Source organism: Mesoplodon mirus (genome assembly GCF_964341445.2).
Source record: "Mesoplodon mirus genome assembly, chromosome: 5".
NCBI lineage: Eukaryota > Metazoa > Chordata > Mammalia > Artiodactyla > Ziphiidae > Mesoplodon > Mesoplodon mirus.
Window position 1 is genome coordinate 184,494,027 of NC_138980.1, and position 25,124 is coordinate 184,519,150.

The 25,124-nt window shown below is 61.8% G+C and overlaps 1 protein-coding gene across 6 annotated transcripts; it reads left to right on the plus strand.

The window, feature by feature from the left end:
- The first annotated feature begins 1,022 nt into the window (after positions 1 to 1,022).
- LOC309805234 (tubulin polymerization-promoting protein) lies at positions 1,023 to 24,530 on the plus strand. 6 transcript variants are annotated; one of them, XM_082623165.1, is made up of 4 exons: positions 1,023 to 1,135; positions 16,746 to 17,066; positions 23,371 to 23,524; positions 23,662 to 24,526. In XM_082623165.1, exons 2-4 carry the CDS (start codon positions 16,750 to 16,752, stop codon positions 23,854 to 23,856), a joined length of 666 nt encoding a protein of 221 aa, XP_082479291.1. In that variant the 5' UTR covers positions 1,023 to 1,135; positions 16,746 to 16,749; the 3' UTR covers positions 23,857 to 24,526. The 6 variants fall into 6 exon arrangements, with proteins under 6 accessions (XP_082479291.1, XP_082479289.1, XP_082479292.1 ...); XM_082623163.1 differs by having other exon boundaries at positions 1,037 to 1,135; positions 16,749 to 17,066; XM_082623166.1 differs by lacking the exon at positions 1,023 to 1,135 and adding an exon at positions 1,881 to 1,951.
- The last annotated feature ends 594 nt before the right edge of the window (positions 24,531 to 25,124 follow it).

The window sequence follows — 25,124 nt, forward strand, 5'->3', positions numbered from 1 at the left end:
GCAAACCCGCACATTTATGCCACAGCGCTTGCACAGGTTTTGAAAGTGGACCGAATGCTCGCCTTTTGGCTAATACGATACTGGGAACATAATAACGAGTAGTGTTTTTCGTTCTTTCGTTTGCATCGTTAATAGTAACTTCAGCGGTGCTCGGGGCTGTGTGGGACAGAGAAGGTGCAGCCCAGCTTCAACCTAAAGAGTCAGGACCACAGGTCACGAGGAGCGGGCCTCAGGGGGACCTCCTGCTTTCCCTGTCCTTGCGACTCTAAGATCCTGGACTTGCCTGGTGTCCAGAGCGTGAAACTTTTCAGGGAAATGAGAAATAGAAGCCCATCTTCGGCCAGTTTTGAGCAGGAGCAGAAACCAGAGGGGCTGAGAGAAAGGCACGTCACCCCAGGACCACGGTGGGGATGGGCGGGCTCAGCCTGCCTGTCCCTGGTTCCCAAAGGGTCGAGAAAACCGCATCCTCTCTCCCGGGGGCGGGCGGTCTGTTGGACAGCAGCACCTGTGACCCCTTCTCTGGCTCAGCACCCCGGCTTCCCCTGCTGCCTGGCCCGGCCGGAATCCCAGGTGAAGTCGGAAGCTGCTGCCCGCAATTCCGACTCAGACGAGACCTGAGAGCTGGGCAGAGCCTGGGGTCAGGTGTGGGGTCTCTGCAGCCAGGACGAGCACAGAGACTGGGTGGGGGGGGGAGGGAAGTCTGTGGCCAGATGGGCCATGGAGGTGTGTATGTGTAAGGCTCAGGGTGGGGGCTTTGCAGCCAAGAGGGGAGGACAGGGCCTGCGGTGGGCTCCTTGGCCAGCGCCAGGTACCACGGCAGTGAAACTAAAGGCCACGCTTCCCCCTGGAGCCCGGGCATCTGGACAGTTTGGGGCGGCTTGCTCCACTGGAGGGGGGCCTGGAGGATAGAGAGGGAGACCCCTGCACCCCAAGTCTCAGGACTAGAACCTCCCTGCCACCCCGGCCCCAGAACCTTCGGCTGAGCAAACTCCTGGTGAAGGCGGGGACGCGCCCTGTCTCCGAACCCACCCCTCCTGGCGCAGAGCCGGCCTGGTGGAGAGGAAGCAGCAGGTGTCCCGAGAAGAGAGACGAAGAGACCCTGGAAGAGGCTCTGAGGTCTGCAGCTTTCACCCAGGTAACCCGCGGAGGCCCCGGTCGGACGCAGGAAGATGGCCCGCCTCCAGCTGGAGTCGGAGCCCGGGTTGGGGCGCCGCCGCTCGCCCCCGGGAAGGCGTCCCAGCTGCGCACCGCGCCCAGGGCCCGGCACGGAGCCGCCTCCCCGCCTCTGGCCCACCCCAGCCAGGCGCTCGCCTCACCCTCCCACTGTCCCCCAAACTCTCGCGGGGCGGCCCCACTCCCCGCCCCACCCTGCTCCCCTCCTTGAGGCCCGAGCCCGGTCACCCCGGACCCCAGCGTTGGCCCGAGCGTCTCCGCAGAGAGGCCAGCGTCCAGCCGACCCAGCCGGGAGGCCCGTCCTCGCGCCCATCCGTCGACCCGCGTCCGGGGTCCCGGAGGGCCAGGTGGGACCGCACGGGCGACACCCCGCCCCGCGGAGCCGTGTGGCCCTGGGGCCAGCGCCGACCCGCCTTGTAAGGCAGGGTCCGCGCTCGGACGGCCTCAGTGCGCCTGGCAGCCCGGGAGGGAGGGGGCGGGGCGGAGCCGCCAAGAGAGTGCGGGGCGGGCCTGGGGGGCGGGTCCGAGAGGGGGCCAGTGGGGGCTGGGGGCGGGTCCTGGGACGGGTCCTCCAATAGGAGCGCGGGGAGGGCAGGGCGTGGGGCGGACCGGGCGCGGAAACTGGGGGCCAGGGGGCGCGCCGGCGGGTCTGGGGGCGGGCCTGAGGCCGGGGGCGGAGCCGGCGGGCTGGGAGCTGCGGCGCGAGCGCAGGCCGGGTACCGGGTTGCTCGCGCGCGAGTCGCGGAGGCGCCGCCGTTGCAGTCGCCGCATCTCCGAGGTAAGGGGCAGCGGGGCTCCGTCCCGGGGCGCGGCGCGCAGGGCCACCTGCGCCTGCGGGCCGGGGCGCGCCACCCATTCCCGGCGCCCGCCCGCGCCCCTTCCCCGAGGCCCAGTGCGTCCGTGCGCCCCGCGCCCCGGAGCTGCCGGCTATCCGCGCGGCGCTCGGGCCCCCGTGGCTGCGTCCGGGCGCGGGTTTGGGGACGCGGGGGCGCGGGCTGGAGCGACCGGCGATGCAAAGGGCAGGTTTATAATTGGGCCCTAAATGAGGCTCCTCGGCCTTTCTTCGTGTCGGTGCGTAACGCGATAGAGGACTCCCCTCGCAGCCCCTTCCCTCTCCGTGTCCTGCTACATAAACACCGTTCACATGCCCAGGCCTGGGGTGGCGGCTGCCAGCGAGACTGCGGGACATTAGGGCTTAGAGGGTTTGAAATGAAGCCACTGTCATACAGCACGAATTTAAGGAGCCCCAGGGCCACAGAAAGGGCCGTTTGTGTCCAGGGGCCGAGAATGTACGTGATCCTTTGGCGAGAACTCGGCCGTCCCTCGGTCCGGCATTAACGTCGCCATATCGGTGCAGGTGAGAGGGTCAGGCCTACACTTTGCAAATCCAGAAGCATCCCCGGAGGGGTGTTCTGTTTTCTTATCGCATGTGGGCACATAACCCGGCAATCAAGATAAAGAGGTTGGCTGCCAGTGTATTTTTTCCACACGCCCCTGGGGACCAGTGCCCCGCCCTTGAAGGAGGATCCAGAGAAACCCTTTATTCTGCGGTTTCAGTTATGTAAATGAAGCCTTGAAATGAGGTGGGAAGAAAACCCTCCCTGTGACTGCTGTTTTGATAGGCGCTTTGTGCTCTGATGATGGGACACCTTTTAGGCTAAGCTGGCTATGCTGTCATCCGTCTGTGTGTTTACTGGCTAATTCATCTGACGTTTATAAACGATAAAAGACCTAGCTCCCACGGCCCCCCCCCGCCACCACCTCCCAGGACTCCCCGTGGCCAATCTCTCAGGGAGGGTGCGCTGGGGGGGTGCTCCCCAGGGCCTGGGCCAGCCCCTGCCGCCTAGGAGGTGATCAGTAAACCCTGACCTGAACTCCAAGTGCCCTAGGACCACATCCGGGGATGGAGCAATGGGCCTGGGGAGGGAGAGCTTGGAGCCGGCAGGAAATGGGGGGAGGGGCGGGGGCCATGGGACAGGCGCCTTGCGAGTGCCTTAAACTGGACTCCATGACCCCTTCTCTGGTACCAGCCCCTGTTCCCACCACGTGGTTGGAATCCCAGGGCTCAGTGATGAGTGATGGGGGAAGGGGGTGCTGGTGAATTGCCTGGGGGCATCTGCAGAATGCGTGCCACACAAGGGTATGTGTGTTTTCCTGGGGAAGGGGCCTTCGTGATTTCCAGAAGGATCTGTGACTCAGAAAGGTACCCTAATTTATGTACTACATTAAAAAATTCTTCTCCATCTTTTTGGAATGACGAAGTGATGGAGATTAGTGGGAGCTGTGTTGGCCGAATTCTTATCTCCTCGGTGTTGTTTGGCTGATCTTCGTGAACCCTTTGAAGTTGCAATAAATAAGCTGTTTTAACTGTATACAAGGTTATAGATGCTCATTGTGGGAAATGTGCAAATCACAGGAGAGTTTCGTGAAGAAAATTAAAATCACTCGTCACTGATTGAGGATTAAGAGAAATCTTTGAGCAGCCAAACTGTCCTCTGGGGCTGCGTCCTCGTGGCTTCCCTCCCTGGTGGGCAGTGGAGCCGCTCCCTGCAGAAGAGGCTGAGAATTAGAAGCTTCCTCAGGGAGAGGCTTGCTGGCTTAGCGCCAGGGCTATTTATAGCTGGTGATGTTGCTGTGAGGCCAGAGGAGCACGTACAGGAGCCGCCATCCGGGGCCACTGGGGCCACGAGGCACAGCCCCCACTGCACCTTGAAGTATCAGGGCCTCCCTGGGTCGGGAGGTCTGTGCCCTGGGCCCAGCCTGGCACCATCTGGAAACCACCCCAGACCGAGGGTGCCGGGCACTGTGCAGAGGCCACCTGAGCCCCAAACCCTGGACCAGGCGGATGCTGGGATTAGGCAGGAGAATCGACACACGCCCAACTCCTGCTGCTTGAGCAGCAGGTGTTTCCTGGGAAGGAAGGTGGGGAGCTGCCTGGGGGGTGCCCAGCGGCATCTGGGGCTCAGACGTGGTCTCCGGCGCCCCGCTCTTCAGCCCCTCCTCGGGAGACCAGCCCCCTCTTGGGGTGGGGAGGTAACCATGGTGTCACAACCCATGGAACCCCCAAGCTTGGCACCCCCAGTCCACAGCATCCCCGCCACAAGTCCCAGCTCAGCAGAGTCTCTTCAGAGGGGGAACGTCCTCAGTGGCATCCACATGGCAGTTCCTGGAAATGGCTTTGATTGGCCCTGCTGGGGTGACAGGGGAGGGTGCGGGTTCTGTGATCTGCAGCCCCCAAGAAGGGCATATGGGGGAAGGGCCGCTCCCCACAGGGACGTGGCATGCTGTCTCCAAATCTCGTTTGCTGACAGGGAAGCAAGACTGTTTTGCGCTTGCAGATTTCCCCTTTAACTGTACGGGATGTGCAGTGACGTGCAGTGAAGCTCAATTGTAATTTAATGTCTAAATGTCCAAATGTAGGACCTTCCTTGGTGAAGAAATGTAACAAGTCTTTCACAGGGTGTGAGGAAATGATGGTGTTCTGACTTTGGTACCAAACCCAAGTGTCTTCTGCGACCCCCCATTAGCTGGGGGTGTGTGTGAGCTTACCCTCGGGAGAGCACATTCATGGCCACTTTTCCTTTTCTTAATTAGATTTGTGAAAAGGAAGGACTGGCCCTTACCTTTTTTCAAGCCTAAAAGTTAAGAACACCTGGAGCCCTTTCCTGCCCATCGCCTTGTGTCCCACAGAACAGTGTCCCCGTGTGTCCCCCTGTGTCCCCAGCATGTCCCATGTCCAGTTGTCCCAGCACAATCTCCCCTCTTTGGGCCACAGTCCCAAGGTCTCATCCTGTAACCCTGTTGCACCCATTTGTTCAACAGACATCAGGTGCCAGGTGAGCCCGGCCAGGTCAGCCCCGGGAAGCTCTCGCTCCAGCGGGAATGTCACAAAAGCCAGCATCCTCCGGGGGCCTCGTTCAGGCCTCACGCTCCCACTGCCTCTGGGCGCGGGGGGCCACGGGCCTCGGAGCCTGGGAGGAGCCCCCAGCACCAAGCTGCCTTCCTGGGAAGGCGGTTCCCGCAGCTCATCTGGGCCTCGTCTGCCCGGCCCTGGCCCTGCTGGCTGCTCGGCCCCCAGGCCTCCAGAGGTCCCGGGCCGCTCCTTCTTCCTCCTGCCAGGGGTTGTGGCTGCCCCCCAGCCCGTTCCTGGGGAGGGACTCTGCTTTTGCTGTGGTTTTACTCCCTGCGCCTGTTTCCCGCCCCCCCTCCGGTTTAGTGTTTAACCTTCCTGCCTCACAGCACGTGCTCTGCGATGCTGGCGCGTTTCGGGCAGTACCGCGTGGAGCCGGTGCCTGCTGCGTTCCGTGAGCCCCTCACCGTCCGCTGATCCCTTGTGTGGGCCACGGGCCTTGGGGTTATTTCCATTCTCTGGCGTGGCTGCCTGGAGCCCCCCTGCGTGTTCCTCGGAGAACACGTGCGAATGTTTCTGCTGGGCCCTCGGCGCCCCGTCTTAGCCGATGGTACCGGCGGCTCCCCGGAGTTGAAGCCCCTTGACGGCCGCGCTCCACAGCCGCCGGCAGTGGGCAGGGCGCAGTGGCCTCTTGGCGGGTGGCCTTCTGGAGGGTGCGTGCCAGAGCCTGCGTTTCAGGCTAAGGTAACGAAGCCAGGCGTCCCCGCCAGTGACTGGGTGTCTGGATGTGCTGGGCCTCCTCGAGTCCCTTGCCCGTTTCTCTAGAGCTGTCTTTTTCTGGTTGATCCACAGGGTTCTTTCTAGATTCTGGAGACAGCAATGTGTGTTGCATGTAAGAGACACCTTCTCTGCCCACAGCTGTCTTTTCAATCCTTAGTGATATCTTCTGATGAATGGAAGTTCTGAGTTTTAATCTGGTGCCATTTAAGAATCTTTTCCTTTAGGGTTAGTGGTTTTTGTGTCCTGTGTAGAGTCTTTCCCACCCAGGACATCAGATACTCTCAAACATCCCCTTCCTGAGGCTTAATGATTTTGCCTTTCCTGCTTCAATCTGTACCTGAATTAATTTCCATTTTTCTCCATGTGTCTGTTCAGTCAGCCCATCTCCTTTTGTTGAAAAAGTTTTCTTCCCCGCTTTTCCTTTGTTGTCCACACTGTCTCTGCACCTGTGCGGGTGGATTGGAGGCTCTCTTCTGCCCAGTGGTTTATTTTCTGTCCTTGTACCAAGACCACACACCACACTGGCTTCATTTCCAGAACTTTCCATCAAGTCTCGAAACCGCTGGGCAAACCCTCCACCTGTTCTCCCTTCAAGATCGCTGGTTAATTCATGGTTTTTTGCCTTTTTGTGTATATTTTACAGTCAGCTTGTCTCACTACCCAGACATAAAAAGTGTTAGAATTTTTATTTGGATTAAATTAAAACTGTGGATGAATTTAGGGACAATTGACCTCTTTGTATTTCAGACTTAACCCATGTTCATAATATCACTGTTCTTTCAATAATGCTTCATAGTCTCTGTGTGGACGGTCTTACACATCTTTTGTTAAATGTATTCCTAGGTAATTCATATTTCCTCACTTTTTTTTAAATGGTATATTTCTAAATACCTTTTATTGTCTGGTTTTGCTGCTACATGGAAATAGATTTTTGTATGTTGACCATGTATCCAGAAACCTTGCTAAACTCACATTGATTCTAATAGTTTTCCTGGGATCCCTTTGGATTTTGTGTGTACACAGTCATAGAAACTGCAAATAATGCCAGTTTTATTTCTTCCTTTCTACGTTTATATATTTATTTCCTTTCCGTATCTTACCACACTGACACAGTGAGTAGAAGTGGTGATAGGCAAGCGTCTTTCTCTTACTCCAGTTTGAAAGGAAAATTTTTCAATATTCAAAGTGTGATGATTTTGTAGCTTTTTGTAGGTACCCATTATCAAATTAAGGAATTTATTTCCTTTTCTAATTTGCTCAGAATTTTTACGGTGAATAAATGCTGAAATCCATCAAGTGCTTTGGCTGCATTTATTAAGATGATAATATGATTTTGGTTCTGTGTTGTGTTATGTGGTGAATTATATTAAGTTAATGTTAAATGAACCTTGCACTCCTGGCATAAACCAAACTTGATTGTAAGGTATTGATCCTTTTTATCTATTACTGGATTCAGTTTGTTAATATTTTGTTTAGGGTTTTTGTATCTGTGTTTGTAAGTGAGATTGGCATCCATTTTTCTTTTCTTGTAACGCCCTTATCAGGTTTTGGTACCAGGATTATTTTAGCCAGACTGAGTCGGGTGGGGTGTTTCATCTTTTACTCTTCTCTGGAAGAATTTGTGTAAGACTGACAGTATTTCTTCTTTCGGTATAAGGAAGAATCTGCTGGTAAAGTCATCCAGGCCTGGGGTTTTCTTTGTGAGGTTTTAAATAAGAATTCAAATCCTCAATAATTATAAGAATTAATAATAGATACAAGAGCAATGATAAGAATATATTTCTTCTTGTTACTGTTTGGTAAAATGGCTTTTGTTTTGTTTTTAGGAATTTGTCTGTTTCATTTAAATTATCAAACATGTTGGTCCAAAATTGTTTATAATATTCTCTTATTATATTTTAATCCCTTAATATCTGTCGAGCTTGTAGGGATGTCCTCATTTTCCATCTGATATGGGATATTTTGACCTTCTCTTTTTTTTACTTGATTAGCGTCCCCAGTATTTATCAATTTTATCAGTGTTTTCAAGGCATTAAGTTTTGATGTCGTTGGTCCTCTGTATTATAGATTTGTTTTCTAATTTATTAATTTGTACTTTTATCTTCATTGTTTCTAACACCTTTGTCCTTAATTTGCTGAGGTTTTTTTCCTAACTTCCTGGATGGCAGCTTACCTCACATATGATGGTGTACCCACATACCATTTTCCTATGTGTGTACACCATACACATGCACATGTGTATGTACATGTGTGCACACACACACGTTTCCGCCATGTCTAGCTGTTTTCTTTTGGGTATTTCTGATCCACGAGTTCTTTAACCTGCTCTGCTGTGAATCCCATCCACTGAGTTCTGAATTTTAGTTATTGTGTGTTTGTTTTACGGTTAGAATTTCCAAGGTGTTCTTTTTTCAGATCTGCTACCTGCATTCTTACAGGCCCCATTCTTGGCTGGAATTCCTCACCTTGTTCTTTTTCTTCTTTGCACACGGCGCGCACTGCCCATTTCTTCTCTGCACACGGTGCACGTAGTTACTTTAAACTCAATGTCTGATCCAGCTCCAGTAACTGGAGCCTCTCGTCGTTTCTGCTTCCTGTTGTTTCTGCAAGTTCTTGGCACTTGTTCCCCCTCTTGGGCCTGGTTATTTTTTTTATCATCATATGTGGATATTGTGTTTTTCCGTCTCCAACGGTCGTCTCCTCCTCAGGAGTGCTTGTGTGTGTCCTGCCGCTGTTTGGGGCACCAGCGCTCCAGATCCCCGCATCCACGCTGGGGGTAGAGGGGAGCCGGCCTGACCGCCCCTGACTCCCAGGCGCCCGTCCGCCCACCCCCAGGGCAGGGCTGGTCTGTTCAGGGTGCCCTGCCCTCCCGGGTGGGGGGCCTGGGGCTTTTCAGTCCCCGTGGTTGGTGGGAAGCCTCCCAGCTGTCTGGCACGGGGTGGGTGGGGAGTGAGGGCTGGGCTGCAGACCACTGCGGAGACCCTCGGGCTGCCTCCAGCTTTGCGCTTCACACCTGCGCCGGCTGATCTCCTCTTCGGCTGCTTGGGGCCAGGAGAGGCTTTGCGGCCTGCAGGCGACACTGCCGCCCACCTGCCAGCCGTCAGACCCAGGCAGCGGCCCTTCCCCGCAGGCCCCTCTGCTCTTCCTGGCCCTGCGGTTGGCTTCCCCGGGCCCCGGCCTGCCCCCCACGCTGTGGGCTCCGTGGGGTCTCGGGCGGCCTGAGAGGCCTGGCCCCAGGACCTGCCGTGCGGGCACGTGGTGACCGCAGGGCGCCTGCCGTCGGGGAGAGGCCAGGCCATCCGCGGGCAGCTCCACGTTCCTGGAGCTAACAGACTTCCTGTTGAGGGTCTCACGTGCACGCCAACTCGAGGCCGGACCCCGTCTGCGGGGAGGGGCCTCTGCCCGCTATCGCCCCTGGGTTCTGTGCCGCCGCCCAGGCTTCACTCCTCTGGGCCTTTGCAGACGCTTTTCTCCCGGGCAGGGACCCCCTTCTGGTGTCCCTGCTGTGTGCGGGTCCTGGGGCCGCTGTGACAAAGGACCACAGACTTTTGACTGAAAACTACAGAAATATGTCCTCTCCCAGTTCTGAGGCCGGACTCCCAGTCCGAGATTGAGGTGTCGCAGGGCCGTGCTCCCTCCAGAGGCACCAGGGAGGGTCCCTCCTGCCTCTTCCAGCTCCCGGGGCTCCGGGCATCCCTGGGCTTGTGGCGACGTCCCTCCCGTCTTGGCCTCCGTCTTCACGTGGCTTCTCTGTCTGTGTGTCTCCTCTTCCGTCCCTTGTAAGGACACCTGTCAATGGACTTAGGGCCACCCTGGTCCAGAGTGGACCCATCTCGAGATCCTTAGCTTGATGACGTCTGCAGAGACCCTTCTTCCAAACGAGGCTCCTCCACCTTGCGAGGACGTGGACACACCTGGCTCGGGAACACCATTCACCCACTACACGTGCCCTGCACAGGGTCCGCCCGACCGCAGGTTGGCTGCAGATGCCGTGTTCTTGGATTTTGTAAGAAACTTGCTGACAAACAGTAGAGACCGGCTCTGGGACCGGGGGACTGAGGCCCAGGACATGGTTCCTGGGAGGCCAAGGGGTCCCAACGGAGTGAGTCCCCCAAAAAGCCCCAGCTTCGTGGTGACCCAGAGAAGCTCCTGCTGTCCGCATCAGTTCTTCTGAGGGGCAGGGGTGGCAAACCTGTCCTGGCCCCTTCCTCCCCCCCCGCCCCCGTCCCCTCCCCCGCCAGCCCGACCAGCAGGAGCCCCCAGGTCCGCGGGTGCGGCTCCCGCAAGATGGCCACGGCCCCCAGGAAGGCGCCCGCTCAGCCACCCACCTTCTTCCCTCTCGTCCCAGAGAAACCGCGTTTGACTTGGGCGCAGGGGACAGTGTGGCTGTGACTGTGGTTCCCAGGCTGCCCCGAGGGATGGCCTAGCCTCAGTGCAGGAGGTCCCAACCCCACGGGCCTTTCCAGGCCTACGGCCTGAAGCATGTGACCCGGGACCTGAGTGGCATCCTGCTCGGACGGTGCGGCCGCTCGCCCCGTGCTGTCGGGGCCCCTGCAGGGACCGTGGAAGGCAGCGCCGAGCCGGCAGGGCTGCGTCCACGCCTGAGGCTCCGGGACCGTCTGCTCTGCGGGGCAGGCACTCAGAGGCCGCTTTGTGCCCGCCTGGGAGGCCCCGCTGCCTGGGACGAGTGGTCATTCACATCGAGTGTCGGGCAGCCGAGCTGTGGTGGCCGTATTATGACTAAAATGTGGACAGTTGCCAAAGGGCTGTGTCGTGTTCCAGTGGACTCTGAAAGAAAGAGCCAGAGCTGCGGGCCGGCGGCCCAGACGGTGCGCAGCCCCGACGCCTCTGTTCCCCTCGGGCTGTTCCCTCGGAGGCTGTGCCTCTTCCAGGGGCTGCACCGAGGGCGAAGCTGGACCCCGACCCTGGGGGCCTAAGCCCTGGTGGACAGAGGGGAGCAGGGGGAGGCGACGGCATCCATCCCCCGGCTTCTGGCCGCTTGGTCTTTTGCATTTTCTGTCCTAACCCTCACCCGCCCACCTCATCTTGGCTGCACGGGTACAGCGCGCCCACCCGGCAGGGGTCAAGGAGGTTCTCCCCGGGACCAGCTGACCAGGCGCCCTGGCCTCCTGTGCGGCCCCAGAGCAACTTGGGACTTATTTGGGGGCTGCTGCTGTTATTCCCTCGCCCCCTCCGTGCGCCATCAGTCCTGGGACTGGGCCCGGTGGGCTGAGCCGTCCAAAGGGGCTGGGCTGCCCTGGGAGGCGCCTGCTTGCCCTGCACTCTCTCCTCCTCTCCTTCCCGCACTTGGCACAGAGCCTCTGGGTTGCCTCTGCGCGTCCAGCGGCATCCGGCGAGGGGCGTTCTGTGCCCAGGCCCCTGCACGGCCGAGGTCAGGTGCGCTCAGCAGACTGTCAGCCCGGTGGGCGTCAGGAGCTCCGTCGAGGTCCAAGGAGGGCTAGTTTGTCAGATGCTCGGGAACCTGGCATTTCCAGGGCCCGTGCGGTTCTTGCGCAGAAGCGGGGTCTCAGCTGGACCCCGGGCCTCGGGGGCACATCAGCGGGCGCAGCCACGGCCCAGGGACTTGGGCTGTCGGCCCTGGTGGAGGGTGCCGCCCCTGGGCCCGGCTTGCTGTAGACATCTGGAGGGTGCTGGCACCACGCCGGCCCTGAGAACGCAGGAGGGTGGCACGTGGGGTGGGCCGACGGGGCCGAGGACCAGGAGCTCGAGAGCCCAGGGCTCCCACCGCGGCTCGTGCCTCCAGAAGGTTCCTTCTGGCGTCCGCTGTCCCGGGAGCCCTTTCCCACCTGCGGGCCGGTCTCCCGGTCCCGAGCAGCCTCTAGGACGAGGTCGGGGACAAGAACCCCAGTCGAGCTCTAGCGCGTCGTCAGCGACACCCCCAGGGCATCCCGGCGGCCACAGAGCGCTGAGGCCTCTGGATCCCCCGGCTCTCCGACCCTTCAAGTAGGGGGCTCGCCAGTGGGGCTGATGTGTTGCGGGGAGGTTCCGGACTTGGGGTGCGATGCCCGGTGACCCGGCAGAGCCCGTGGTGGGGTTCGGGCGCCGTGACCCGAGTTTCCCCCGGGTCAGTTTCCCGCCGGCCCAGCTCGCTCGGCGTGAGGTGGAGCCGGGTTCCGAGTTCCGGGAGGTTTGGCGTCAAGGAGGCCGGCGGGACGGGGCCTGAGGCCTGAGCAGCGCCCCCGCAGGGCCTGGGAGGCGGGGAGTCCCCTGTGCGGGTCCCAGCCCCCAGACATGCGCATCCCCTGGCCCGCATCCTGCCCCCAGAAGCACGCCCCCCCAGACCCCCCACCCGAGGGCCGGCAGCTTTCCCAGGCCGCCCTCCAGCGAGCCTTGGCCATCCTGGTGCACTCAACACCCGCCTGGGGCTTCGGGCCCAGAGGACCAGGGAGGTGGAATGGGCCCCGGGGGCTGGAAGGCACCTGGATCCCAAGGGGCAAGATGCTTGAGGCCTGGTCCGATGCAGGAAGTGCCTGCAGGTAGGGTGTACATATGGGCAGCGTGAGGAGGGGCATTGGGAACGAGAGGCTGAGAGTTGGTCTGGGGGGCCCGGGGGTGGAGGTGCGTTCACACCTGCGGGAGCAGGAACACACACTCCACCTGTGGTCTCAGTGCACACCTGTGTTCTGCTCGAGGAGGGGGAGCCAGGGGAGGCGGAGCTGCTGTTGCCTTTAAAACAACACGTGGCCCAGCTCACATGCACACGTGGCCCAGCTCACATGCACACGTGGCCCAGCTCACAGGCACACGTGGCCCAGCTCACATGCACACCTGGCTCAGCTCACATGCACACGTGGCCCAGCTCACATGCACACGTGGCCCAGCTCACATGCACACCTGGCCCAGCTCACATGCACACGTGGCTCAGCTCACATGCACACGTGGCTCAGCTCACATGTACACCTGGCCCAGCTCACATGCACACCTGGCCCAGCTCACATGCACACTTGGCCCAGCTCACATGCACACCTGGCCCAGCTCACATGCACACCTGGCTCAGCTCACATGCACACTTGGCCCAGCTCACATGCACACCTGGCTCAGCTCACATGCACACGTGGCCCAGCTCACATGCACACGTGGCCCAGCTCACATGCACACCTGGCCCAGCTCACATGCACACTTGGCCCAGCTCACATGCACACGTGCCCCAGCTCACATGCACACGTGGCCCAGCTCACATGCACACCTGGCCCAGCTCACATGCACACTTGGCCCAGCTCACATGCACACCTGGCCCAGCTCACATTTACACGTGGCCCTGCTCACATGCACACGTGGCCCAGCTCACAGGCACACGTGGCCCAGCTCACATGTACACGTGGCCCAGCTCACATGCACACCTGGCCCAGCTCACATGCACACTTGGCCCTGCTCACATTTACACGTGGCCCAGCTCACATGCACACGTGGCCCAGCTCACAGGCACACCTGGCCCAGCTCACATGTACACGTGGCCCAGCTCACATGCACACCTGGCCCAGCTCACATGCACACGTGGCTCAGCTCACATGCACACCTGGCCCAGCTCACATTTACACGTGGCCCAGCTCACATGCACACCTGGCTCAGCTCACATGCACACTTGGCCCTGCTCACATGCACACGTGGCCCAGCTCACAGGCACACCTGCCCCAGCTCACATTTACACGTGGCTCAGCTCACATGCACACCTGGCCCAGCTCACATGCACACGTGGCCCAGCTCACATTTACACGTGGCCCTGCTCACATGCACACCTGGCCCAGCTCACATGCACACCTGGCTCAGCTCACATGCACACCTGGCCCAGCTCACATGCACACCTGGCCCAGCTCACATGCACACGTGGCCCAGCTCACATTTACACGTGGCCCTGCTCACATGCACACCTGGCCCAGCTCACATGCACACCTGGCCCAGCTCACATTTACACCTGGCTCAGCTCACATGCACACCTGGCTCAGCTCACATGCACACCTGGCTCAACTCACATGCACCCTTGGCCCTGCTCACATGCACACCTGGCCCAGCTCACATTTACACGTGGCTCAGCTCACATGCACACCTGGCTCAGCTCACATGCACACCTGGCCCTGCTCACATGCACACCTGGCCCAGCTCACATTTACACGTGGCTCAGCTCACATGCACACCTGGCCCTGCTCACATGCACACCTGGCTCAGCTCACATGCACACCTGGCTCAGCTCACAGACACACCTGGCCCATCTCACAGGCACACCTGGCCCAGCTCACATGCACACCTGGCCCTGCTCACAGGCACACCTGGCTCAGCTCACATGCACACCTGGCTCAGCTCACAGACACACCTGGCCCATCTCACAGGCACACCTGGCTCAGCTCACAGACACACCTGGCCCATCTCACAGGCACACCTGGCCCAGCTCACAGACACACCTGGCCCATCTCACATGCACACCTGGCCCATCTCAAAGGCATACCTGGCCCAGCCCACCGGCACACCTGGCCCTGCTCACAGGCACACCTGGCCCATCTCACATGCACACCTGGCCCATCTCAAAGGCACACCTGGCCCAGCTCACAGGCACACCTGGCCCAGCTCACAGGCACACCTGGCTCAGCTCACGTACACACCTGGCCCATCTCACAGGCACACCTGGCCCAGCTCACAGACACACCTGGCCCATCTCACATGCACACCTGGCCCATCTCAAAGGCATACCTGGCCCAGCCCACCGGCACACCTGGCCCAGCTCACAGGCACACCTGGCCCATCTCACATGCACACCTGGCCCATCTCAAAGGCACACCTGGCCCAGCTCACAGGCACACCTGGCCCAGCTCACAGTCAACCTGGCTCAGCTCACGTACACACCTGCTCCATCTCACAGGCACACCTGGCTCAGCTCACAGGCACACCTGGCACAGCTCACATGCACACCTGCCCCATCTCACAGGCACACCTGGCTCAGCTCACAGGCACACCTGGCACAGCTCACAGGCACACCTGGCTCAGCTCACAGGCACACCTGGCACAGCTCACAGGCACACCTGCCCCATCTCACAGGCACACCTGGCTCAGCTCACAGGCACACCTGGCCCAGCTCACAGGCACACCTGGCCCAGCTCACTGGCACACCTGGCCCATCTCACAGGCACACCTGCCCCATCTCACAGGCACACCTGGCTCAGCTCACATGCACACCTGGCCCATCTCACAGGCACACCTGGTCCTGTTGCAGGCACATTGCTAACATGGATTCCCAGCCCTCCTGGCTGGGGGCACTGTGTGCTGATGTCACGCAGAAGCTGTGACTGTGGCAGATAAGGGTCTGTCCTGGGTCACCTTTTCTACAGGTTTTGCTTCAGATAGTCACGTCTTAAGGGCGTTGCCCGGGAGAATCATTCTGGAGACACAGGCCTTGTGGCACCTTTTTGGGGCGCGGACAGCCTGTGAGGGGCTGGTGGGCCAGGGGGTCACGTGGTGTCTGAAGACAGCTGGGCCCCCATGGTGGGTGGTCCCTGGAGCCTGGTGGACACTCTGGGGCCGGCTTCCCCAGGTCCGCTCGTCCTGCATCTCCTTCCACTCTGGTCTGTGAGTCCACCTGGCAGCTGCCTTGCCCTCTCCACACCCTCATTTGAAAATGCAAATCCGGTCATGCCGTCCATCCCCACACCCACCGTGAACCCTCATCAGCTCCCAGCTCCGGAGCCCGCGGGGTCAGCCGTGCCTCAGCAGGGCCTGGCCAGGGGACACTCACACAGTGTTCTCTCCACCTCACCTGCCCACCCCCGTTCCTCCTACCCCTGGCCCGGGCCCCACCCCGTGGACCAGCGGCTGACAAGCCTCACGTGGAGGGAGCCGGGCCTCCTGTTTGCCACGTCCACGGCCGGCCACAGCGACGCCTGGCCACGGGGCGCAGCCCACACGTGGATGCCATTTGTCCTCGATGGCTCCAACACCGGCTGTGTCGTTTCTGCTCCCCGCACCGTCCTGCTTCTCCCCACAGCAGGAAGTCACCTTGGAGAGCTTCCCATCTGCATGTAGGGTCTCACTCCTGTTAGTTTTGTTAAAGTAATTTTCAAGTTACTTTATTAAGCTACAAACGTGGAGCCCAGGACGGAGAGCTGGGTCCTGGGGCTCATCACCACATCCCCAGTCATGTCCACCCTGCCCTGAGCCCCTGGTGTCCTGGACCATCCTCACCAGCCACTGTGCCTTCTTGAGCTGCACTGCCTTTTCTGTTTGGGGAACTTGTAGGTCCTGAGTTCAGCAGGGCCCTGCTCGGGACCCCCACAATGCCAGGTTGCCTACTGCCCCCCGCTGACCACTAGCCGTGACTCTGGGGGTGGGCATTGGTGCTGAGCTCCCGGCTCCCCAGAGCTGCTGGAGGTGGAGGTGTCTTCTCAGCCCCATGGGGACCCGGGCCCAGCTTTGGGCATTCACTGGGCTCCTGACGCCATCAGCCACCCCCCAACGTGAGCCCCCCCTACCCTGGGCGCAGGCCGCAGCCCCGCTCGGCCCTCGGAGTCTCCACAGACCCCTGCTCTCGCCTGGGGCTTCCCTCTTCTACTAGCGGTCTGTTCGGCCCGCTGGACCCTAGTCAGCAGACTGGGCCCTGAGGTGGGCGCAGCAGCGTGACCGGTTCTGGATCCCTTCCCCGAGGATGGTGTCACCCCACTGATGCCCGGGAAGGTGTCACTCAGGGAGCCCCCAGAGCAGGAGGGTCCTGAGTCCCCCAGGAGGCTGGCTCGTGCCCCACCGTGCTGGAGGCTTTGACTGTCGGGGACTTGGCGGCCAGGGCGCCAGGGCTGGAGGGGCCTCGCCGTGTTCTGCAGCAGATGGACACTTTGTCCCGGGGTCGCACAGTTGCTGGCGGGCCACAGCCCCTGTCCGCGGGCAGCGGGGGCCTTGGGCATCTGCCCGCAAAAGCAGGTGACCTCTTGTTGCTTCCTCCCAGTAGCATGGCTGACAGCAGGCCCAAGCCCCCCAAGCCCGCCAACAAGACGCCCCCCAAGTCCCCAGGGGACCCCGCAAAGGACAGGACAGCCAAGAGGCTGTCACTGGAGTCGGAGGGCGCCAGCGAGGGCGCGGCCGCCGCGGGCCCGGAGCTCAGCGCCCTGGAGGAGGCCTTCCGGAGGTTTGCGGTGCACGGGGACACCAGGGCCACCGGGAAGGAGATGCATGGCAAGAACTGGTCCAAGCTGTGCAGGGACTGCCAGGTGATCGACGGCAGGAACGTGACCGTCACCGATGTGGACATCGTCTTCAGCAAGATCAAGTACGTGTGCGCCTGGGACCAGGGGGGTGGGAGCGGGGCTCTGCGTTCTCTCGGGCGGCCAGGAGGGCGACGCCTCAGGACACTCTCCCTGCCCGGAAGAAGATGCCCGGGAGTTTGAACCAGAACAGGCCCCAGTGGGGCCGGGAGCCCAGGTCAGGGACGTGCCGCAGCCGCCTGCCGCAGCCTGAGGGGTCTCAAGTGGCAGAGCCCGGCCCGTGGGGGGCTGCTGGGGGCCGGGGGCACGAGTCCGGGAGGTGGGCGTCTGTGGCGCCGCTCCCCTCAGCTCTGGGGGACGTTCGCGTGTGAAGAAGAGCGGGGATGACGAACGGTGGGCGCCGTGTGCTTGTCCGTGTGTGTGTCTGCACGCGTGTGCACACGGGCTCGGGCATGTGGTCCGGGCGTCGATAGGCCCCCTCCCCCTTCTCCCGCCCTTCACACCCGGGGACCACACCTTGAGGACAGCAACAGCATCTCCGAGGCATCACACAGACACGCACACACGCGCACGTGCATGCCCACACGTGTAGAACTCAGGTCTCCACTCTGCTGGTCACGGCTCACCCGGAGGACAGATGCCCTGGACAGGCCTTGGAGACCGCGTGTGCAGGAGGCACGGGCAGTGGAGGCACACGGGCCCTTGTGCCCCCTGGGAAAGGGAGCCCCATCTGGTCCCCGTCCCGCTCTGGAGGGCAGGACACTGCTCAGACACTCAGGGAGGAGGCTTGGCCCCTGGCGCCCAGGCACTGCGGGGGCCCCACCTCAGAGCCTGGCTGCTCTGGGCCCCAGGGTCTCTGCCTCGGCTCGTCGCGGGAAGTGGGCGGCTGCAGCCCCGGTCCGGCGAGGGGTCGTGGTCAAGACACGGTCAAGACCAGTCTGTGGCTACTCCCCCTCTGCCCTCCTGGACCTGAACTCCCTGTGGGGTCCCTGTGACCTGTGTCCCACTTGGGAGAGCCTGTTCTGGGGGAGGGTCCCCCAGACCTCCCAGCTGTGCAGCGGGGGACCTTGCCCTTGGGAACGGAGAGGGAGACAGTGCTCCCTGGGGGGTCCTGGGGGGGTGGTGCCCTGAGTCGGGTCGTGGGGTCCTGCAGGACAGGCTGGGAGCCACACCTGGGGGACCAGGTCTGAGGAGTGTGGGGCGCGGTGGGGACGCGCGCGTCCCGGCGTGCGGGTCGTGGGACCGCGGCCGCTCCAGGTGGCAGCCGTGGCAGAAGCGCCGCAGCTCGCGGGAGCCGTGGGCGCGGAACCACACGGGTCGCTGACTGCCGATGGCTGTTTCTGTTTGGGGCGGTTGCCATGACTCTGCAGCCCTGCCGCCAGCCCGGTATCTGCAGCCTCTGTTTAGGCCGGTCGTCATGGCAGCGCTTGTTTGTTTGGATGTTGCTATGTGTTAAGTTTTAAACACGGTTCTTGCAGCTCTTCCCCAGGCCTCGACTGAAGACTGCCGTCTCCGGGACCAGGGCTTCCCCCGGCCCCGTGCCCGCCCCCCCCACCCCCCAGCCCCAGGGCGGAAGGAATTAACTCAGGACCCCGTTCCCATAAGCACGAGTGTCACCCCAACAGTCCCGCCGGGGGCCCGTGGGCCGCAGGGTCCCCTGCGTGTGTGCCCAGGTGGGAAGGCCGGGGAGGCGGATGGCGGCTCTGCTGGCCCTTCCTGGCCCCCACTCGCCGGCTTTCTGGCCAACGGTGGCGTTGCCCGTGACTCTGGAGCCCTGTCTGGGCTGCAGGTTAGGAGGACGCACGCCGGGGCGGGGGACGCGGCCCATTCTTGCTGCACGGGCTGCGGAGGGAACCGTCTGAAGCGCAGAGCTTGGCGCATTGGTGCAGAGACCCAGGCCACGCGGGATGCCTGCGGGAGCGGTGGGCAGGGCAGAGCCGGGTGCGCTGTGCAGTCCCAGACACGCCAGCGGGGCCCAGCGCCTGCTCGGTGCCTGGCGCCCGGGCCTGCCCTGCCCTGCCCTGCCCTGCCCCTCCCTGCAGGCTGGTGGGTGAGGCTGCGGCATTCGGGGCCCTGACCCCAGCACGTGCTTCCAGCTGTGGCGTTGGGGGTCTCACAGTGTCCTCCGCGGGGGCCTCTCCTGGCCGCCCGAGGCTGTGCAGGGCATCCAGCAGCTTCTGCCCTGGCCTCCTTGGGGCCTGCCTGGCGTGTCTACAGAGGGCCAAGGCTTGTGGGGGCAGGAATCGGGCAAGTCCGTCCATGCTGGCTCCTCAAACCGCTGATATTGGTGTTGGACGCCAGTGCACACAGGCCTTTTGATGACCTTCCCCAAACATCCAGAAGTGGTTTCAACGACCTCAGGTGCATCTGTCCCCAGAACCCGTCCCTGAGCCTCCAGCCTGCGTTAGGCCCTCGCGAGGTCGGGAGGAACTTAGGATGCTCTTCCCTGCTTGGGGGGCAGCTGACTGTCGGGGTCACAGGTGCCCTTCAGGCGGCCGGCCTGGAGGCCGCCAGACCTGGGTGTGAGCAGCCTCCTTCCAGGTTGCCAGCAGCGTGGTCCCTGGGGCCCAGGAGCAGGGGGCTGGCATCTGCCCGCTCCCAAGGCCTGGTACCAGACGTGTGGGCAGCTGCCACATCACACTGCATCCTCACCCTGCATCCAGGTCCTCCAGACAGCGCTCCCGTGGCCACCCGCACAGCCCCGCTGGCCCAGGGTCTGATGGGAATATCCCGGGGGCTCCCTCCTCTGGCCCTCGTTGGTGCCTTAGCCTCCCCCTCCAGACCCCACTTCCTGCTCTCTGGACGGGTCACCCAGGTCCCAGCTTCTGCTGCTCAGGGGAGCCTGGGAGTCGGCTTTCTCCAGCCCCCAAGTGGCATGTTATCTGTGGTCCAGAGGGGGCCCCTTGCTCCGTCCTAGGACATGTTAGCCAAAGTCCAGCGGCCTTCATGACGCTGGCCCTGGAGACACAGACCTCTGTCCTCGGAGGGCTGTGCTGCCCCCCCCCCCCGCCCAGATCCCTGGCCACCGAGTGTCCCTGGTGACCTTCGGGAGTGGCCGGGCTCAGCCCTCTGCCTGCCCTGCGTTTGGCCTGGAGGTCTGGGGACACAGGGCCTGGGAAGCACAACCCATGGGGCCTCGTGTGTGACCAGTGACCCCATTACTGCTGGACCAGCTTTCCAGCAGAACAACGGCCTTCTGAGCAGGGCACTGGTTGGCCCCAGTGCTGAGCCGGGAGGAGGGGGTTTGGTGGGGGGACCCTCTCCGGTTCTGTGCACTCGGGAGAACAGGCTCCCTGTGTGTGCGGAGCCGTGTAAAGTGATCACGTGTCTCCAGGGAAGAGGCTGGCAGTGTCATTCGAGAACTCCCCAGGGACTGTTCCCAGCGGGGGCCGCGGGGCCCCCTGGGGAAAGCTCCCTGCCAGCCCAGACCAGGCTCTGAGACCCTGTCTGGCGGTCACGGTGGGGACATGTGGGGACACCCGGCCCCGCCAGGTGGAGCAGGCAGGTCAGCGCCCTGGGCCCGCACGTCCACTCGATCTGAATGCGGCCTCTGACGGAGGCCCCGTCGGCCATGCCCCGCCCCCAGCCCGAGTGACTCACACTGGTGGTGCCTGGTGCCCCAGCGGCCGGTCACCAGGCTGGCAGGCAGGCCTGGCGTCCGTGAATAGAGACAGGAGCGCCTTGGACAACCCAGGACAAACAAGTGGGGCCCCACGACCGTCGTGGGTCAGCGACCAGCAGGGATGGCAGGTTCCCCGCCCCAACAAGGCCAGGACCACGCTGCCCGGGACAGCTGGGCCAAGGGATCCCCCCAGCCCGGCCCACGGACCTCAGAGCCGCTGTGGTGTCGCAGCCAGGCTTTGAGGGGTGGAACCCACCGCCGGACACGGGGGCTCTGATGAGGCCTGCGGTCCAGGTGCCCCTCCCGACAGCCGTCCAGGCCTCTCGGGCTCCGCTCCCCACCCGCCCACATGGCCTCGCTGGCGGCACGACTTGGTCGTCCTCCCCGTGGCCCCTGCGGCTGTGTCCTCCCTCCACTGTCTCCCCGACCCCGGGGTGGCCGGTCAGCACGTCCCGTGTCCTCAGACTCACGTGTCAAGTGCCTGTGAGTCCCGGCATGCGCAGGGGACGTCCTGAGGCATGTTTATCGCTTACCGCTGGGCTGTTGGAGTTCTGGTGACTGAACAGAACCACGAATAGGAGAGTGATACACACAGGTTTACGTGCGAGTGAGACCCAGGAGGGGTCAGGGGCTGTGCATGGGCTGCCGGCCCACCTTCTGGGGGTTGCTGCCGCCTGCACCCTTCCACACCGTGGTGTCCTTTTATCTGGTTTACTTACTTCCGCTGTCCCAGTGGGTGTGTGGCAGGGCCGCATCCCGGTTTAACCTGATTTCCCTGGTGCCCAGTGACGTGGAGCGTCCTTCACGGGCTGGTTTGCACTTGTAGGTCTTTGACAAAGTGTCCGGTTCAAATATTTGCCCAACTTTTTTTTTTTCTCTTTCTTGCGGTACGTGGGCCTCTCACTGTTGTGGCCTCTCCCGTTGCGGAGCACGGGCTCCGGACGCGCAGGCCCAGCGACCATGGCTCACGGGCCCAGCCGCTCCGCGGCATGTGGGATCTTCCTGGACCGGGGCACGAACCCGTGTCCCCTGCATCGGCAGGCGGACTCTCAACCACTGCGCCACCAGGGAAGCCCTGCCCAACTTTTTACATTGGGTTTTTTCTTGTTGTTGAGGTATAAGAGTTCTTTGTGTGTTTCAGATACAAGTCCTTTATCAGATTTTCTCCATCTGTGGCTTGTCTTTTACTTCTCTTAACAGTATCTCTTGAAGAGCATGGTTTTAAAATTTTTGGTCAAGTCCAATTCATTGTTTTTCTTTTATGGACTGTTTTTGGGGGGTCATTCCTGAGAAAATCTTTGCCTAAGCCAAGGTCACGAAGAGTTTCATTTGGATGCTTATCCAGAAGCTGGATGGTTCGGGGTCTGTGATAAATGCAGGACTGTGGTCCAGTTGAGTTAAACTTGTAGACGGCGTGGGGCACAGGCCAGGCCCTCTCCTCTGTGCGCAGCCTCCAGCCGCTGAAAGGACAGTTCCACCTCCATTCACTGGCTTTTGCAACCTTGTCAAAAACCCTTACATGTGGCCTGTTTCTGACTGTCCTGCGGCCGCTCTGCGGCCGTGCCTGTGGCTTTGCGGCCGGTGCTGACGTGGGGGCAGCCCCCTCCCACTCTGCCCTCCCCTCTCCAGCCGGTCCCCTGGGTGCCGTCAGCTGCGCTGTCTCGAGCCCTTGGCTTCTGCAGGCAGCCTTTCTGTTGGTCCCCGGGGCACCTCCCCCCACTCCTCTTACTGTAGAACATTGAGAACCTCACCGGATGGATTCGCTGGGGAAGATCCAAGGTGGCATAAGTGCTTTTCAGTTAAAACTCATAGAGACCAAGAGCCAGTCTAGAGCCATTTTGAAATTGCGAGAATGGACTTCCCTGGTGGCGCAGTGGTTGGGAATCCGCCTGCCGATGCGGGGGACATGGGTTCGAGCCCTGGTCTGGGAAGATCCCACATGCCGCGGAGCAGCTGGGCCTGTGCGCCACAACTACTGAGCCTGCGCGCCTGGAGCCCGTGCTCCACAATGGGGGAGGCCACTGCAGTGAGAAGCCCACGCACCTCAACCAAGAGTAGTCCCCGCTCGCCACCGCAACTAGAGAAAGCCCGCGCGAAGCAACGCAGCCAAAAAGGGAGGGAGGGAGGAGAAAGAAATTGCGAGAATGACCTACCAGATCCCGGGCGGCCGTGGGATGCCTCCGGATGAGGAGCTGCTCCCGGGTCCCGGCTGTGCCCCAGCGCGCCCAGTGCTGGTCAGGCCCTGGCCATGGGGAGGCGGCCCCCAATCCTGTCCCCGAGTGGGGACCGTGCCCCCCACCCCCTGGCGACCCCGCGCAGGCCGGTGGCCCCAGCCAGGACTGCAGCTGCCTTGTGCCGTGGGATCTGACGTGCTTTTCACCCTTTCCCTCTGATGAAGGCGACATGCTCGCCCACTTTAGCACCAGACCAGGATGTGTTGGTGTCCAGTCGTTCATGAAGGACGTGCTTCCTGTCAACTTCACTCCAGGACGATTTGTATTTGCTGCCATTGCCGACGGCAGCCGACTATTGGGTGTAACGCCGCAGACCAGGGCGGGGCAGGGCACGTTCTGTGTTTTAATGGAAGACTCGCTCTGGGCTGTGGGAAAGAGGTGGGGTGAGGGGTCCCCTGATGTCACCGAGGCCCTGGGTGGGGTGCGGGTCCCAGCCCAGTGACTGCTCAGCGCCTCCTCCCCGTGGGGGTGCCTGGGCCCGGTGGGCGCCCCCTGAGCCCCCTCTCCCTGCAGGGGCAAGTCCTGCAGGACCATCTCATTCGAGCAGTTCAAGGAAGCACTGGAGGAGCTGGCCAAGAAGAGATTCAAAGACAAGAGCGGAGAAGAGGCCGTCCGGGAGGTGCACAGGCTCATCGAGGGCAAGGCCCCCATCATCTCGGGGGTGACGGTGAGTTCGGTGCGCGGGTCTCGGGAAGGAGGCAGAAGCGTGGCTCCCGGGCACCGGCGGCCCCCGTCCACGGTCTGGGCCCCTGGGCTGGACTCGCCCTGGCGGCTTCCCTGACCTCGTTCCCCGCTCTCTTGCAGAAAGCCATCTCCTCGCCCACCGTGTCGCGGCTCACGGATACCACCAAGTTCACGGGCTCCCACAAGGAGCGCTTCGACCCGTCGGGCAGGGGCAAGGGCAGGGCGGGCCGCGTGGACCTGGTGGACGAGTCGGGCTACGTGCCGGGCTACAAGCATGCGGGCACCTACGACCAGAAGGTGCAGGGGGGCAAGTAGCCGGCGGGGCCTCCTCCCGTCGCCCAGTCCCCCACCGCCTCACACTTCGTTACATTCCTGTGCTTGCAGGCAGAACTCGGACCCGGGGCGGGGCGGGGCGGCCGCGGAGGCTCCAGGCCCGCCTCCCTCCCACCCGGGCCCGCACCCCCGCCACCCCAGCTTTGGCCCCGACTCACCTTTCCTAACACACCTGCCTCGTGCCCGCCAGGAAGTGGGCAGATGGCCCTTTCCAAAGTGTCTCCCGGGTCCAGACCACACCGGCCACTGGTTTGCAGCAAAGGGGGCGTTTTAAAGGAGCTGGTGGGCAGACCCTCACGGGGCAGTGTTGACCCACAAGCGCCAAGGCACCAACCAGCAGCCCCAGTAAAGCGGAGGGAGCCCCGGACAGGGCGCCGCGGGGCCTGGCGAGCCGCACGGAGGTGTGGGAGGCGGGGCTCACAGGTGGAGCCTGACAAGAAGGTGGGGACAGTCCCGTCTCGGGGCAGAGGGCCCGGCCCCGCGTGAACGTCCCACGGATGACGCGCGCTCGCAGCCCTGCGTGGCCCTCGTCACCCCGCGTGTCCCCTCGGCCGCGCGGGGAGGCGGGGCTCAGGCCGCAGGGCGCGGCTCACGAGGAGAGACGCGGGACGAGCGTGGGCCGCGGCCCCTCCACCCCATCAGCTCTCTCCTCCCCCAGGTCCTCTTGGTCGGAACAACCCAGCTGATCCCGACGTCCCAGCGCAGGTCCTGGAGAGGAAGGACTTAGGCCACGGTTGCCAGGTGTGTGTGCAGGGGGCCCTGGGTCAGGGTCGGGGGGGCCCGGGCGCCACCTCGCGCCACCACATGGCGGGCCTGCTGACGGGCTGGCGGGTGTCCGCACGGCCAGCGCCGTGGGCTCCGGCTTTCACTGAAGACCCACCCGCTCGGCCCTGCATTCTGAACTTGAAGTGCCCGGGGTGTCAGGGTGACTCTCAGGTCTGATGGAGTAAATCTTTTCAGAAGACCTCTGGGAAAAGGTGAGTGGGTGCGCTTGAGTCTCCAAGCCTCCTGGGGGCTTGCTCTGTCTCACCTTCAGTGACAGGCTGGCTGGTCCATCTCAGGACAGAAGACTCAGCACTTGAACTTGATAAATGCCAGTTACATCATGTCATAGGTGATGTCATTGTTCCTTCTTCCGGGACACCTGTAGGACTCTGTGTCCTGGAAGCTCGCATTTTCACCACCGTAGATGTCTTCTTTCCACTGTCTGGTTCTTGGAGGATAATTTAGTCTTCAATCTCCTTGCAGTG